This window comes from Bufo gargarizans, chromosome 1, assembly GCF_014858855.1.
Source record: "Bufo gargarizans isolate SCDJY-AF-19 chromosome 1, ASM1485885v1, whole genome shotgun sequence".
NCBI classification, from domain to species: Eukaryota; Metazoa; Chordata; class Amphibia; order Anura; family Bufonidae; genus Bufo; species Bufo gargarizans.
Genome location: NC_058080.1, coordinates 9,062,334 through 9,075,290, shown reverse-complemented (window position 1 = coordinate 9,075,290; position 12,957 = coordinate 9,062,334). Strand labels below are relative to the sequence as shown.

At 44.6% G+C, this 12,957-nt stretch overlaps 1 protein-coding gene across 1 annotated transcript; it reads left to right on the top strand.

Annotated features, from left to right (window-relative positions):
* Positions 1–7,448: 7,448 nt before the first annotated feature.
* LOC122925331 (vomeronasal type-2 receptor 26-like) lies at positions 7,449–8,285 on the top strand. Its single transcript, XM_044277001.1, has one exon. The coding sequence runs from the start codon at positions 7,449–7,451 to the stop codon at positions 8,283–8,285; it is 837 nt and encodes a 278-aa protein (XP_044132936.1).
* Positions 8,286–12,957: the final 4,672 nt, after the last annotated feature.

Below are 12,957 nucleotides of genomic sequence, written 5' to 3'. Positions count from 1 at the left end.
GTCAACTACTTAGGGTAAAAAGAGTGGTACAGGATGAGGACGTATTACCTATTCGATTCACACAGATGGTACACAGGTTCAAAGAACGGGGTTACCCGACTCGGGTGATCAATAAGCATCTTACCAAGGTAAAAGGTCCACAACAGGTGCCAGTAGACACTATGTGTAACAAAGTTGAAAGGATACCGTTTATAACTACGTATTCTGAACAGAGTGCTAGAATTGCTCATATCATTCGCAAACACTGGTCCATACTTAAAAGTAACCTTCCTCAGATTACATCATTGACGGTACCGCCCTAACTTTCCTATAGGCGTTCTGCCAATTTTTGTGATAAATTGGTCCGGGCAGACATTCCAGTTAGAACTTTGGTGCAGACCCATATTGGCTCTCGGAGGCGGGGTTCCTATCCTTGCCTTGGATGTGTGAATTGTTCATAGATGACCAAGGGGGAGAGGTTTACTCATTCTGTTACGAGGAGCCAGTATGAGATTGGTCACTTTCTAACATGCAACAGTTCATATGTTGTTTATGTGCTCTCCTGTCCTTGTGGTCTCCTATATGTCGGGGAGACCACATGTGACATGAAGACACGTCTAAACAATCACAGATTTTCAATTAGACAAAAAAGGAAGGATCTGCCTGTCCCCAAACACTTTGTGGAGGCCAACCATAAGGAGAGGGATCTTAAATTTGTGATAGTGGATCAAATCACCCCGTCCAGAAGGGGAGGCGATAGGACACTGGCTCTCAAACAGAGAGAATTGAGATGGATCCATCGCCTCAATACTTTGAGACCGGCTGGTCTCAATGTTGATTTCAAGTGGAATGTGATATAGGATGGGACTTGCTCATTGTATTTGTTTGATTCTCTTCTTGTCCTGCCCTGGTTTATGTAAACGTGACTGGTGTCATCTATTATATTATTGACTGAAATGACTGGATTTACAGTTAATTTTGTATTCATTGTTTTAACCAATACTTCTCTGTTTTCTTTCTCTAGATTTTTGTCATCTACACTCCAGTGGCACTGTTTATGGACGGGGGGCACAGTTTTCTACGTTCCTCCGTTGAGATAAAGGTGATGGGGGAGAATGGGGCGCTTAAGTAATCTATATACATTATGTGGGTTGACTGTACAGGGTTGTTTATGAGTGGTGGTCTCTCTAATTGTCCTTTTTCATAGGTTTAGGGGACAGTTTTTGGGTTTGGGGTTGTGGGCATGGACATGTCCTTGACCCTTCACCCACTATGGACCGGTGGTCATGCCGTGAGAATGGCCGGACCACTGGCCCCTGTTCCCCCACTCTATGTGAGTATGGCACAGATTCTGAAGGTGCTCCTTCCTGGTGCCGATATACGTATATACCACGTTCACTCTATTCTGTAAACCTGTATACAGTCGCCGTATGGGAGTTTGCATATGCTCGTGTGTTTGTTTTCCCTTATTTTTAGGATCGCTATGCCACGTGCCTTCTCTCCCGTCTCCTGTAATCTGGCTGCGCTGGCCCACTATTTCTAGCATGGGCGTGTCACTGCCGGCGGTGTTTGGCTTGCGGTTACTGGGGCAACTACGCCGGTAGTGCCGGCGTCGTTGGCCGGGCGACGCTTGCCTTGCATCGCCCGGATGGGTCATGTGATGGTCTGGTAGGTCATGTGCTTGTTCACGTGTCCGCTGACGTCACAGGGCCGCGTCTGTGTGGTGTGACGTTGCTGGGATCCTGGGCATGCGCGGTCTGATTGTGAGGACGCAGATTTCTGGCGCTCAGGTCCTTGCACTGCCATGTGAGTTGTTTTAAAATTTTACTGATTATGATCACTTCTTACATCGATACACAGGTGATATCACATCACAATAATGTGCCTTATTATCACTTATTAATGCACTGTTCTGCCTGTATTATGGTTATTGTTTTTCTATACGATGTATTGCATCATGTAAATCACCATGGATGTGACTCTCACGATTTTGAGATATTTACTGTATTCTACACATGATTATTCATTTTAATTGAATTATTATCACTTTGTTTTGTGCTATGCATTGTGGGTATATATACCTTGTTATGACACCATGTTGTATGCTTGAGAAAGACCGCATTGAGCGGTTGAAACGTTGCAAGGGGAATAAAAGATCCACAATTTTTTCACCTCATTTGGAGTGCTGCCTCATCCTTTGATGCTATATATATATATATATATATATATATATCTTCCGATTTAATAGATATTCAGCCGATATTAGCAAATAATTACTAGGAATAGTACTAGAAAGGTGTATGATACAACTAATATGACCTTATTCTCTGTCTTATGTTAAGGTTCATGGTTTCTGTTTGCTATACCAATTCACAGTTTTTCTGTATATGTAAATGTCAATATTATCTTGCATTGTGCGGATGTACAATATGATGCCATTGTTGTCCTCAAAGTATGACATTCTTTTTGATTTGTACAATAAAATATTTTACAAATTAAAGTCAACAAAGCGGCAGCAGGCCCTCCCCCATAATGTTTTTGATGGTCAGCTCACCTGCAGGTCCTCGCATATAATGTTTTACAGGGTCAGCTCACCTGCAGGCCCCCACATATACTTTTTTAGAGGGTCAGCACACCAGCAGGCCCTCACCTACAATCTTTAACAGGGTCAGCTCACCAGCAGGCCTTCACCTACAAGTCTAGTCTCACTATGCAAGAGTCTGGTCAACACAATCCTCACCGCTGGGGGTCACGTAACTAGTTAGCACTGAGGAATTTCGGTCGTTATCGGAATTAACCTGACAAATCGCTCCACCAACTAAGAACAGCCATGCACCACCACCCACAGAATCGAGAAAGAGCTATCAATCTGTCAATCCTTTCTGTGTCCGGGCCGGGTGAGGTTTCCAGTGTTGAGTCAAATTAAGCCGCAGGCTCCACTCCTCGTGGTGCCCTTCCGTCAATTTCTCTAAGTTTCAGCTTGGCATCCATTCTATCCCGGGAACCCAAAGACTTTGGTTTCCCGGAAGCTGCTCGGCGGGTCATGGAAATAATGCAGCCGGATTGCCGGTCAGCATCGTTTATGGTCGGAACTATGACGGTATCTGATCATCTTCGAACCGCCGACTTTCGTTCTTGATTAATGAAAACATTCTTGCCTAATTCTTTCGGTGTGGTTTGTCTTGCGCCGGTCCAGGAATTTCACCTCTAGCGGCGCAATACGGATGTCCCTGGCCGTCCCTCTTAATCATGGCCCCAGTTCGGAAAACCAACAACATTTTTGACAGCACTTACACTCTATATGCAAGTAAATATACAGGAAAGAATGTTTCCTAACAATTTTTCCTCTAAAATTGATTTTATCTTTGGTTTTGTGCGTATTATTGTCAGTCTGTAAAAGTGGCGTATTACATAGACAACATCGTTCCCAGCAGCGACCTGGGAGTCCAAGATGCATCCAGACATCCGACCCATGCTTTTCCCAAACCATTTTAGTGGAGTTTCCATCAATTTATGACCTTTTCTTATGAACCAGACAACCTCCCCTCTTTAGAGCAGGGGGTGTCTGGTTTAAAGTGATTCTGTCACCAGGATTAACGATATGTAGATATTTATATGTGTCCATTAGTCTTCATGCAGTGTTTACAATGATCCCTCTGTTTATGCTCTGTGTGCCTTATATTCTTATAAAAAGCGATCTTATTCATATGTAAATCACCTCTGTCAGGAGCCCAAGGGGCTGTCTCACGATCTCCTGGAGCCCAGCACCGCCCATTGATCCGGAGCCCAGCACCGCCTACTAATTAATTTATTCACTGCACTATTCTGACGTTATGTAATCTCTGCTCTGTAGTCTCGCACAGGCGCAGTGGACACTGTAGTCTGCGCATGTGCGGACTACTGGCACCGTCTTCAACTTGTCCACTGCGCATGCGCCGGCTCCCTGCGCACCCCGATCGGACCGTAAAATACTCTTTCTCTGCGCAAGTCGGTCCTAGGCTGAGGAATCTTCTGGCAGCAATCGCTCCTTTGACAATTTTGACAGACTTGCGCAGAGAAAGAAAGTATTTTCCAGTCCGATCGGGGTGGGCAGGGATCCGGCGCATGCGCAGTGGACAAGTTGAAGCCGGTGCCAGTAGTCCGCACGGGCGCAGACCACAGTGTCCACTGCGCCTGTGCGAGACTACGGAGCAGAGATTACAAGACGTCAGGATAGTGGCGTGAATAAATTAAGTAGCAGGCGGTGCTTTGCTCCGGATCGATGGGCGCGGCTGGGCTCCAGGAGATCGTGGGACAACCCCTTGGGCTCCTGACAGAGGTGATTTACATATGAATAAGATCAATTTTTATAAGAATATAAGGCACACAGAGCATAAACAGAGGGATTATTGTAAACACTGCATGAAGACTAATGGGCACATATAAATATCTATATATTGTTAATCCTGGTGACAGAGTCCCTTTAATGCTCGGGTTCTACCATTGACTTTCCTTATACTTGGGTGCATCTACGTTAGTGGCTCCAACCCCCACTTCTCCTCCTCCGACTCTTACTCCAATTCCACCTCCGAATTATCCTCTTGCAGCACCAGTCAGCCATCAGTCGGAAGCTGTAAGCAGTGTAGCACTGCAGTGGGGAAGCGGCAACAGGCCCAGCTGAATCTTATATGCTTAGGGGACAAACAGCACACCACAGCAGAGCTGTGGCAGGGGATAAGAGACCAAACTGAGCTGTGGCTCTCGCCACTCAACCTAGAACCAGGCATGGTTGTGTTTGATAATGGCCGTCACTTGGTGGCGGCTTTGGAGCTCGGCAGTGAATAGACTGTCACCTAGCAACCATGCGTGAAAATCGCACCGCATCCGCACTTGCTTGCGGATGCTTATGATTTTCACTCAGCCCCATTCACTTCTATGGATAAAGACGCAGCAGTTGGCACCTGTGTTTCGTCATCATCAGAGATGTGCTGAGGTGGTATTCCCATGTCCTCATCATCAGGAAACATAAGTGGTTGTGCGTCAGTGCATTCTATGTCTTTCACCGCTGGGGAAGGGCTAGGTGGATGCCCTTGGGAAACCCTGCCAGCGGAGTCTTCAAACAGCATAAGAGACTGCTGCATAACTTGAGGCTCAAACAGTTTCCCTGATATGCATGGGGGTGATGTGACAGACTGATGGGCTTGGTTTTCAGGCGCCATCTGTGCGCTTTCTGCAGAAGACTGGGTGGGAGATAATGTGAACGTGCTGGATCCACTGTCGGCCACCCAATTGACTAATGCCTGTACCTGCTCAGGCCTTACCATCCTTAGAACGGCATTGGGCCCCACCAAATATCGCTGTAAATTCTGGCGGCTACTGGGACCTGAGGTAGTTGGTTCACTAGGACGTGTGGCTGTGGCAGAACGGCCACGTCCTCTCCCAGTACCAGAGGGTCCACTAACACCACCACGACCATGTCCGCGTCCGCGTCCCTTACTATATGTTTTCCTCATTGTTACCGTTCACCACAATAAGAAAAAAAATATTTGGCCCAATGTATTGAATTCAAATTCAGGCCTTTTTTTTACAGACACCTAACACTATCTGGCTATCTATTTAGGTACCGTATTACACTAATACAGGCACAGCAATAACCACAGATTTAGCTGAATATAAATTGTAGGCCTAGTATTTAGGCGCTGGGTGACAGGTATACGTTTACGGACAGAATTTGACTTGGAAATGCACAGTAGCGTGTGAAGTTATTGTGGATGACCCTATCTGCACCTTCAACCTAGATTTAAAGTAGGCCTGATACAGCAGAAACCACTGATTTAGGGAATTGCTAAGTTGGGAATTGTATTTCAACCCAGAACAAAAATATATCCTTTGCCAGACAGCAGACAGTATTACAATTGGCTGGCCACAGCTGAAACACTAGATTTAGGGTACTGCTATTTTGGCAATTGTATTTCACCCCTCAATAAAATAGCAAGCACAGCCAAGCCCCTGATGTAGGATATAGCAAAAAAAAAAAAAACACTATTGATGATTAAATGGACTTGGTGGCAGCTTGTGCTGGCGCACTACAAGACACAAAATGGCTGCCGATCACCCCAGAAAAAAGTGACTGAAAAATGCTCTGGGCAGCCTAAAAACAGTGAGCAATTGAATAGCAGAAGATAAATGATTCACAGCTGTAGATCGATCACTTCATTAAGTATTTTTGCTGAGTAAATCCCTGTCTAATCTCGCCCTAACAGCAGCAGCTGCAACCTCTCCCTACACTGATCAGAGCAGAGTGACGGGCGGCGCTACGTGACTCCAGCTTAAATAGAGGCTGGGTCACATGCTGCACTGGCCAATCACAGCCATGCCAATAGTAGGCATGGCTGTGATGGCCTCTTGGGGCAAGTAGTATGATGCTTGTTGATTGGCTGCTTTGCAGCCTTTCAAAAAGCGCCAAGAAAGCGACGAACACCGAACCCGGACTTTTACGAAAATGTTCGGGTTCGGGTGCGTGCCACGGACACCCCAAAATTCGGTACGAACCCGAACTATACAGTTCAGGTTCGCTCATCCCTAGTCTTGACCTTATGACCCTATGTACAGGTCTTTGTTAGTAACACAATGCACCACCTTCTTTCTGAACAGTTGGATTGCAGGCACATTTTGTATTTGTAAAGTTAAGAAATTTTGTTGGAATGAGTTAGGCACTGCTTTTCCTGCTGCACATATATGGCCATGGTGAAATAAATGAACAGTTCAGTGTGGAAATATCAGTATTTCACCTCCATTAAGGCTCACCTTAGTTCACATCACCATTTTGATTTCCGTTCTTCTGATCCGTCAGAAGAAAAAAAACTGGCTCCTGTAAAAAACGGATCCTGTTGCATCACTTGTCTTACTTTTGAGACATTTCTATCTGAGATCCGTTTTTTTACACGGAAAAATAATCCTGCATGCAGAACTTTTTTCCCGTCTAAAAAAACTGATCTCACATGGAAATGGCTCAAAAGGATGACAATTGATGCAAGAGGGTCCGTTTTTTTACAGGATCCAAATTTTTTTCTCTTCTTCTGTGGGATCAGAAGAATGGAAAGCTAAGGATGCATTCACATCAACAGTTAGCTTTCTATTCTTCTGATCCGTCAGGAGTAGGGAGAGAAAAAAAAAAAAGTCCTGCATGCAGTACTTTTTTTCTCTGTCTAAAAAAACGGATCTCAGATGGAAATGGTTCAAACGGATGACAACTGATGCAACAGGATCCGTTTTTTTACTGGATCCTATTTCTCTCTCTCTCTTCTTCTGACGGTGATGTGAATGCACCCTGAATGGTGATATGAGCTATAACTTCCAATATGCAGTTAACATTACTAATATTTCATCACATTTCTATTTTACTTCATGATATTGTAGACAGTGAAATCTGCCATAAATGTCCTAAAGAAGAATGGCCTGATGAGAAGAAAGTGAAATGTATTCCCAGAATGTTCGAGTTTCTTTCATATGAGAAGGACATTCTAACTTCCATATTTTTAGGAATAGTTTTATTTCTTTCTGCTGCAACATTGTTCATATTAAGAATTTTCGTTTATTATTGGGACACTCCGATTGTTAAAGCCAATAACCGGACTGTGAGCTTCATCCTCCTGGTCTCCATCTTGCTGAGCTTCCTCAGTGTCGTCTTCTTCCTCGGCCGTCCAGTGGACATAACCTGCTTACTTAGACAAACATCATTTGGCATCTTCTTCTCTATTGGCGTCTCTTCTGTTCTAGCCAAAACTATCAAAGTTTGCTTTGCCTTCAAAGCAACCAATCCTGGAAGTTTCTGGGCAAAGTGGTTCTCATCCAATGTCTCAAATTATGTGGTTTTGGTGTGTTCTTCTGTACAAGTTCTTATTTGTGTTATTTGGTTGTTGGTGTCACCTCCTTATATAGAGTTTGACCATCACTCTTATCCTGGGAAGATCATCATTCAGTGTAATGAAGGTTCAGTCATTGCCTTCTACTTTATGTTGGGTTATATGGGCTTCCTGGCAGCTGTGAGTTTTGTTCTGGCCTTCATGGTGAGGACATTACCGGATAGTTTTAATGAGGCCAAGTACATCACTTTCAGCATGCTGGTGTTCTGCAGTGTCTGGATCGCAATGATCCCGGCTTATCTGAGCACTAAAGGGAAATACATGGTGGCTGTGGAGATATTTGCCATATTGACCTCATGTTCTGGCATTCTTGGTTGTATATTTCTCCCAAAAATATATATCCTTCTTTTCAAACCTAATTTGAACTTCAGAAAAGCAGTTTTGGAGAGAAACAAGATATAATGTACTGCATGATGTATATTAGTATCTGTTCATTTAGTTCATCATGTAGTTTAAAATACTTTATTATATTTTTATAATTAGGCAGTTTTTGCTTTATTATCTTCATAATTAAGAATAATTTAGATGTGTCTGGATCTGGATTTATTATTTTATTTTATTTTTTTATTACCTTTTTATTTAATCCAGTAAAGTACAAAAAAAGCAGTAGTAATACATTTAACAATGACACAATAAAAACATAAGGAATCAACCAAGAGGGAGTAAGAGTGCTCAATACAATTGCACCGATAAGAGTAGCAGGGTATTCGTTCCCCTGCCACTAAAACACCCCCTACATGGAGATACCGGACCTATCCAATACATTACAGTAGATAGCACATTACCTATATTACCTTTAATCCTTATTTACAGGCACTGGCGTCACGATCCTTAAAGGGACCTTGCCACAGGCACTTGAAACACCTGCAACATCCAGGGCACCTCACACACCATCAGGCCTGGACTCTACATCCAGAGTGAGCCCCAGAGGAACTTTGTGTCAGCCTATCCTTCACTGCCGCATGCCTGCCCAGTGAGTAACCCTAGTTTGCCCATAACTGTGACCTCACTTCGCAATACCCTGCAGGTCTGGCGTGCTGCATAAATTGGCGTCACAAACAGGATTTACGGATTATTCCTGCGCCATTGTGGAATTAAACTGTGTGCCGTTATATACCTATAAAGTGACTAAGCCCTACTTGTTTATTGAAAAAATTGCTGGGCCAAAGAACTGTAATCATTTGCGGTGTGAAACTGCATATTGCATGGACTGTTTTGCTGCTTATTTAGCCACAGCTTGCTGTCAGTGAATAGACAGCATTGTGCTTAAAAACATAGCCGCCTAAAGAAACTGACTGGATTTATTATTGCTGCGTCATCTTTGTACTTTGCTGGCGGGAAGAATTGGCGCCTTCTGCTAAAAGTGCGGGAAAGACTGTGTGTCCACGCCACCGCCCTGTCTACAAATTAGCATGTCTGCTACAATGGACTCTGCCTCCCCTATGCTGGAGTACCTGGGGCACGGCCTCCCGGAGCAATGGGAGGTCTTTTCTGCAATTGGTGCCGCCCTGTCGCTCTCCGGAGAGGGATCGAGTGTGTTGGAAAAATGGGTGAGCCCTCACCTGAACTGCCCCGCTGGGAGAAGACTAGAAAGGAACTCGAAAAGCTGGTACGGTTCCATACAGCCCTGGACAATATTCGCAAAGGAAAGAGTGCGGATGCGACACCAGGACCTGCAGCGGCCGCGCAAGACAAGCTGGATCACTTACCTGCACCTGCGGTGACGACAGAGGATCCCAGCAGCGATGCAGAAGCTGAAAGTTTGGAAGACCAGATTGTCCGGCTGGAGCTTCAACTTCGTGGCCTGCGCCAACTTGCCATTACCTGTGCGGCGCTTCCGTCTCCTGAAAAGAAAAGTACTTCTAAGGACTCAGACGTCTCTGAGCCAGAGGTAAGGGTGCCTATCCCTACCAGCCAGTTACCCCTAGTGACCGCCGCTGCTGTTGCTGCGCCAGAGCGACTCACCTATGCCCGGAGCCATCGCTTGCAGCCGGCGCCACTTAGACATTTGGAGTCACCTGCCGCACCTGCGGCCAGAGCCAGCACTTCTCTAGAGGCATTGAGGCCTCCTGCAGCATATACCCCTAGGCCTATGGGGCCTATACCTATACGGGGACCCTTTATGTTATAATTGCCACCGAATACAATTTTGTGGGCCCAGTCATATGTGGATCCTAGAATTAGGCCCAATTTACAGGCAGAGCCAGGATATGCCACGGATGCTCCAAGTGGGACTGATACACACCTGTGCGTAGGCCTGCCAGGCCATAATACTGCTTTATTTTGTCAAGGGACCCTACTGAAGTGGATTTAACCCTTTCAGGACAGGAGTCCTTTGTTTTGGTCCCATGTTGCTGCTGCCAGTTTATCCACGGCTCAGTGGTAGTGGTGGGCCACTGAAATTACCAATTGCTACAGGGCCATATTGTTTACAGGACCTCCTGCCTGCTTCCAGAATTTAACCAAGTTGTGCCTATTTTATTTGCACCTTCAATCCTTTTAACCCCCTTTTCAGGTTGATTAAGGGACACTGCAGCACTTATTTTATATTCCCTTTTGAATAATGTGGACTTTTATGTGCTGTGACTTTTATATGCAACTTATACTTCAAGGAAATGTGCCCAGAGATGACTCTAATTTATGTGGGCCTCTGAGATGCTGCTCTGCTGCTATATTGTCGACTATCCTCAGGTATACATCACTTGCTTTAGCCATTTACAAAGACCCGGGTACGGACTCATTTTTGTTCTTTGAGCCTCCAAGGACTTATGTTGTTTTGCATTTTCTATGGGACTACTGTGTTTTATTATGGACAATTGCACTTAAAATTTTATTATGGACTATCCTGGTTATCTTTGATACGCTGCACCTGGTCAGCGCCCCCTGTTCCCTTGTGCTATCCTGAGAGAAGAGAACAACGCTCCTTTTCACCGGACTTGTTCCTTAGCCAGCGGAACTGCCTGATATATATATATATATATATATAAATATATATATATGTATTTGCAAATGTAGATGTATATTCCTTCTTTGCATTATTTTTCTCTTTCAGGTGCAGTTTCCAGCTGGGCAGGGCCCCTTTCATGTTGCGCCGAGGACAGGCAACGTCGTAGCATGGGGGTATGTAGTGTCCCACTAGGTAGGGGTGGGCTCTACACAAGGGTCAATTGGGCCACGTGGTACTCTTACTCCTGAGGGACAGTGGCATTATATTTAACTATGCATTTTAATGTATTTTCTATAGGTTTTTATATGTATTGTTCCTCTGTGACATGTACAGCAGGCCTATTGGGGTGTAGTGTATCATCCTAGACACTAGAGGGAGATAGAGAGCCCCTAGTGTAAATGTTCAGGCCCAGACAGGGAGGAGTTAGTCTGTAGTCAGGAGTCTGTGGAGACAGAAGTGAGAAGGCACCAGCCAGAGATATGCTGAGGGCCTCCTTCTGACATGCAGCTAGATAGTCCAGGCTTCTAATTGCCACCAGGAGGCTAGTGAAGAATCATAACCTGCCTGAAGTATCCTGAGTCCAGTTAGCTCAAAAGAATCAACCCCAGTAGAAGAGATGTGCCTCCTGGGAGAAACCTGCAGTACTCACAAGCCAAGCAGAGCCAGTGTATCCAGCTAAACTCAAGTAAGCTGAAGGGCAGAAGAAAGTAGGAGCAAGGATAAATACGGGAGGAAGATTATTTGCCAAGGATAAAAGCCAGTATTTGGGCGTCCGGGCCTTGGGATAGAAAACCAGACAGGAGTTCTAGGAACAGTGTACACTATTTCTGAGGAGAAGGTACAGCCTGGTCTGAGTGTATATTATTATTGCCCTCCGAGTATCTTGCAAGATTATACCTGCCAGTATTGAAATAAGCCTGCTTGTGAAGCACTTGATGCAAGGGACTGTGTTGCCATCTTATTGTATAAAGTTTGACTGTTCTTCAGTAAAGCAAAGTTTGGTTCACCATACCATCTGTGTACCTCACTTATTACAACTAGAAATCGGTGTGCCACCGTTACAGGCACTGTCGTCACGATCCTTAAAGGGACCTTGCCTCAGGCACTTGAAACACCTGCAACATCCAGGTCACCTCATCCACCATCAGGCCTGGTTCCTACATACAGAGTGTGCCCCAGAGGAACTTTGTGTCAGCCTCTCCTTCACTGCCGCATGCCTGCCCAGGGTTCTCCTACAAACAGTGAGTAACCCTCGATTGCCCATAACCGTGACCTCACTTTGCAATACCCTGCAGGTCTGGCGTGCTGCATGGACATAGAATAGAAAGACATAGAGAGAAGGAAAATTCCTCACAGTACAATTGCCAAGCCTTTTATAGGAATTGCAGTGGATATTATTGGGATTATCACCTTTACCTTACAAATGAACTGTATTGACTACCTGAAGACAAGTGATTTAGTAAGTTCTTTTGTTTACTACAATTGACTCCTCATCCTTTCCACTAACTTCATTTGCACCTAACGGTGCTGGCGTCACCAATAGTGATGGACGAACATCTGCCGGGACGGTTCGCGAACGCAATAAAATTTTCGTGAAATGCAAGTTCGCTGCGGGTCCCATTCATTTTAATGGGAGGCGAACCTGAAAAACCTTCAGCTCATATTTGCAGCCAAGAAATAATTACTAGAAGGGCACAAATAGTCCCACAACATGGACAGTGACATACCAGATGTATTATACAAATTTGAGATCTCCATTCATTATTTTTTTCAATGCGAATTATCGGCAATATAATTTTCGCGTACGCGCAATATGCAAATGCCCCAAATGCACTATAAAGAAAGTATATTGGTATATAACACCCCGCTTCAATTAGTTTTTTTTGGGGGGGGCGACTGGTATATCACACCAGTAGAATTTTTTTGTTCCAATAACGCTTGTCCCTCTGTATACCTGCAGTATCGCAGCAGAACCGCACACAACTGCCACACAATACCAATGCACTGTAATATACTGTCTAACATAGAAAGTATATTATAACATTGTACAAGGAAGGCAATCCATTATAATATACATAAAGATAAAACTTAACCTGGACACTGACAATGTGCATTCCGCAATTTGTG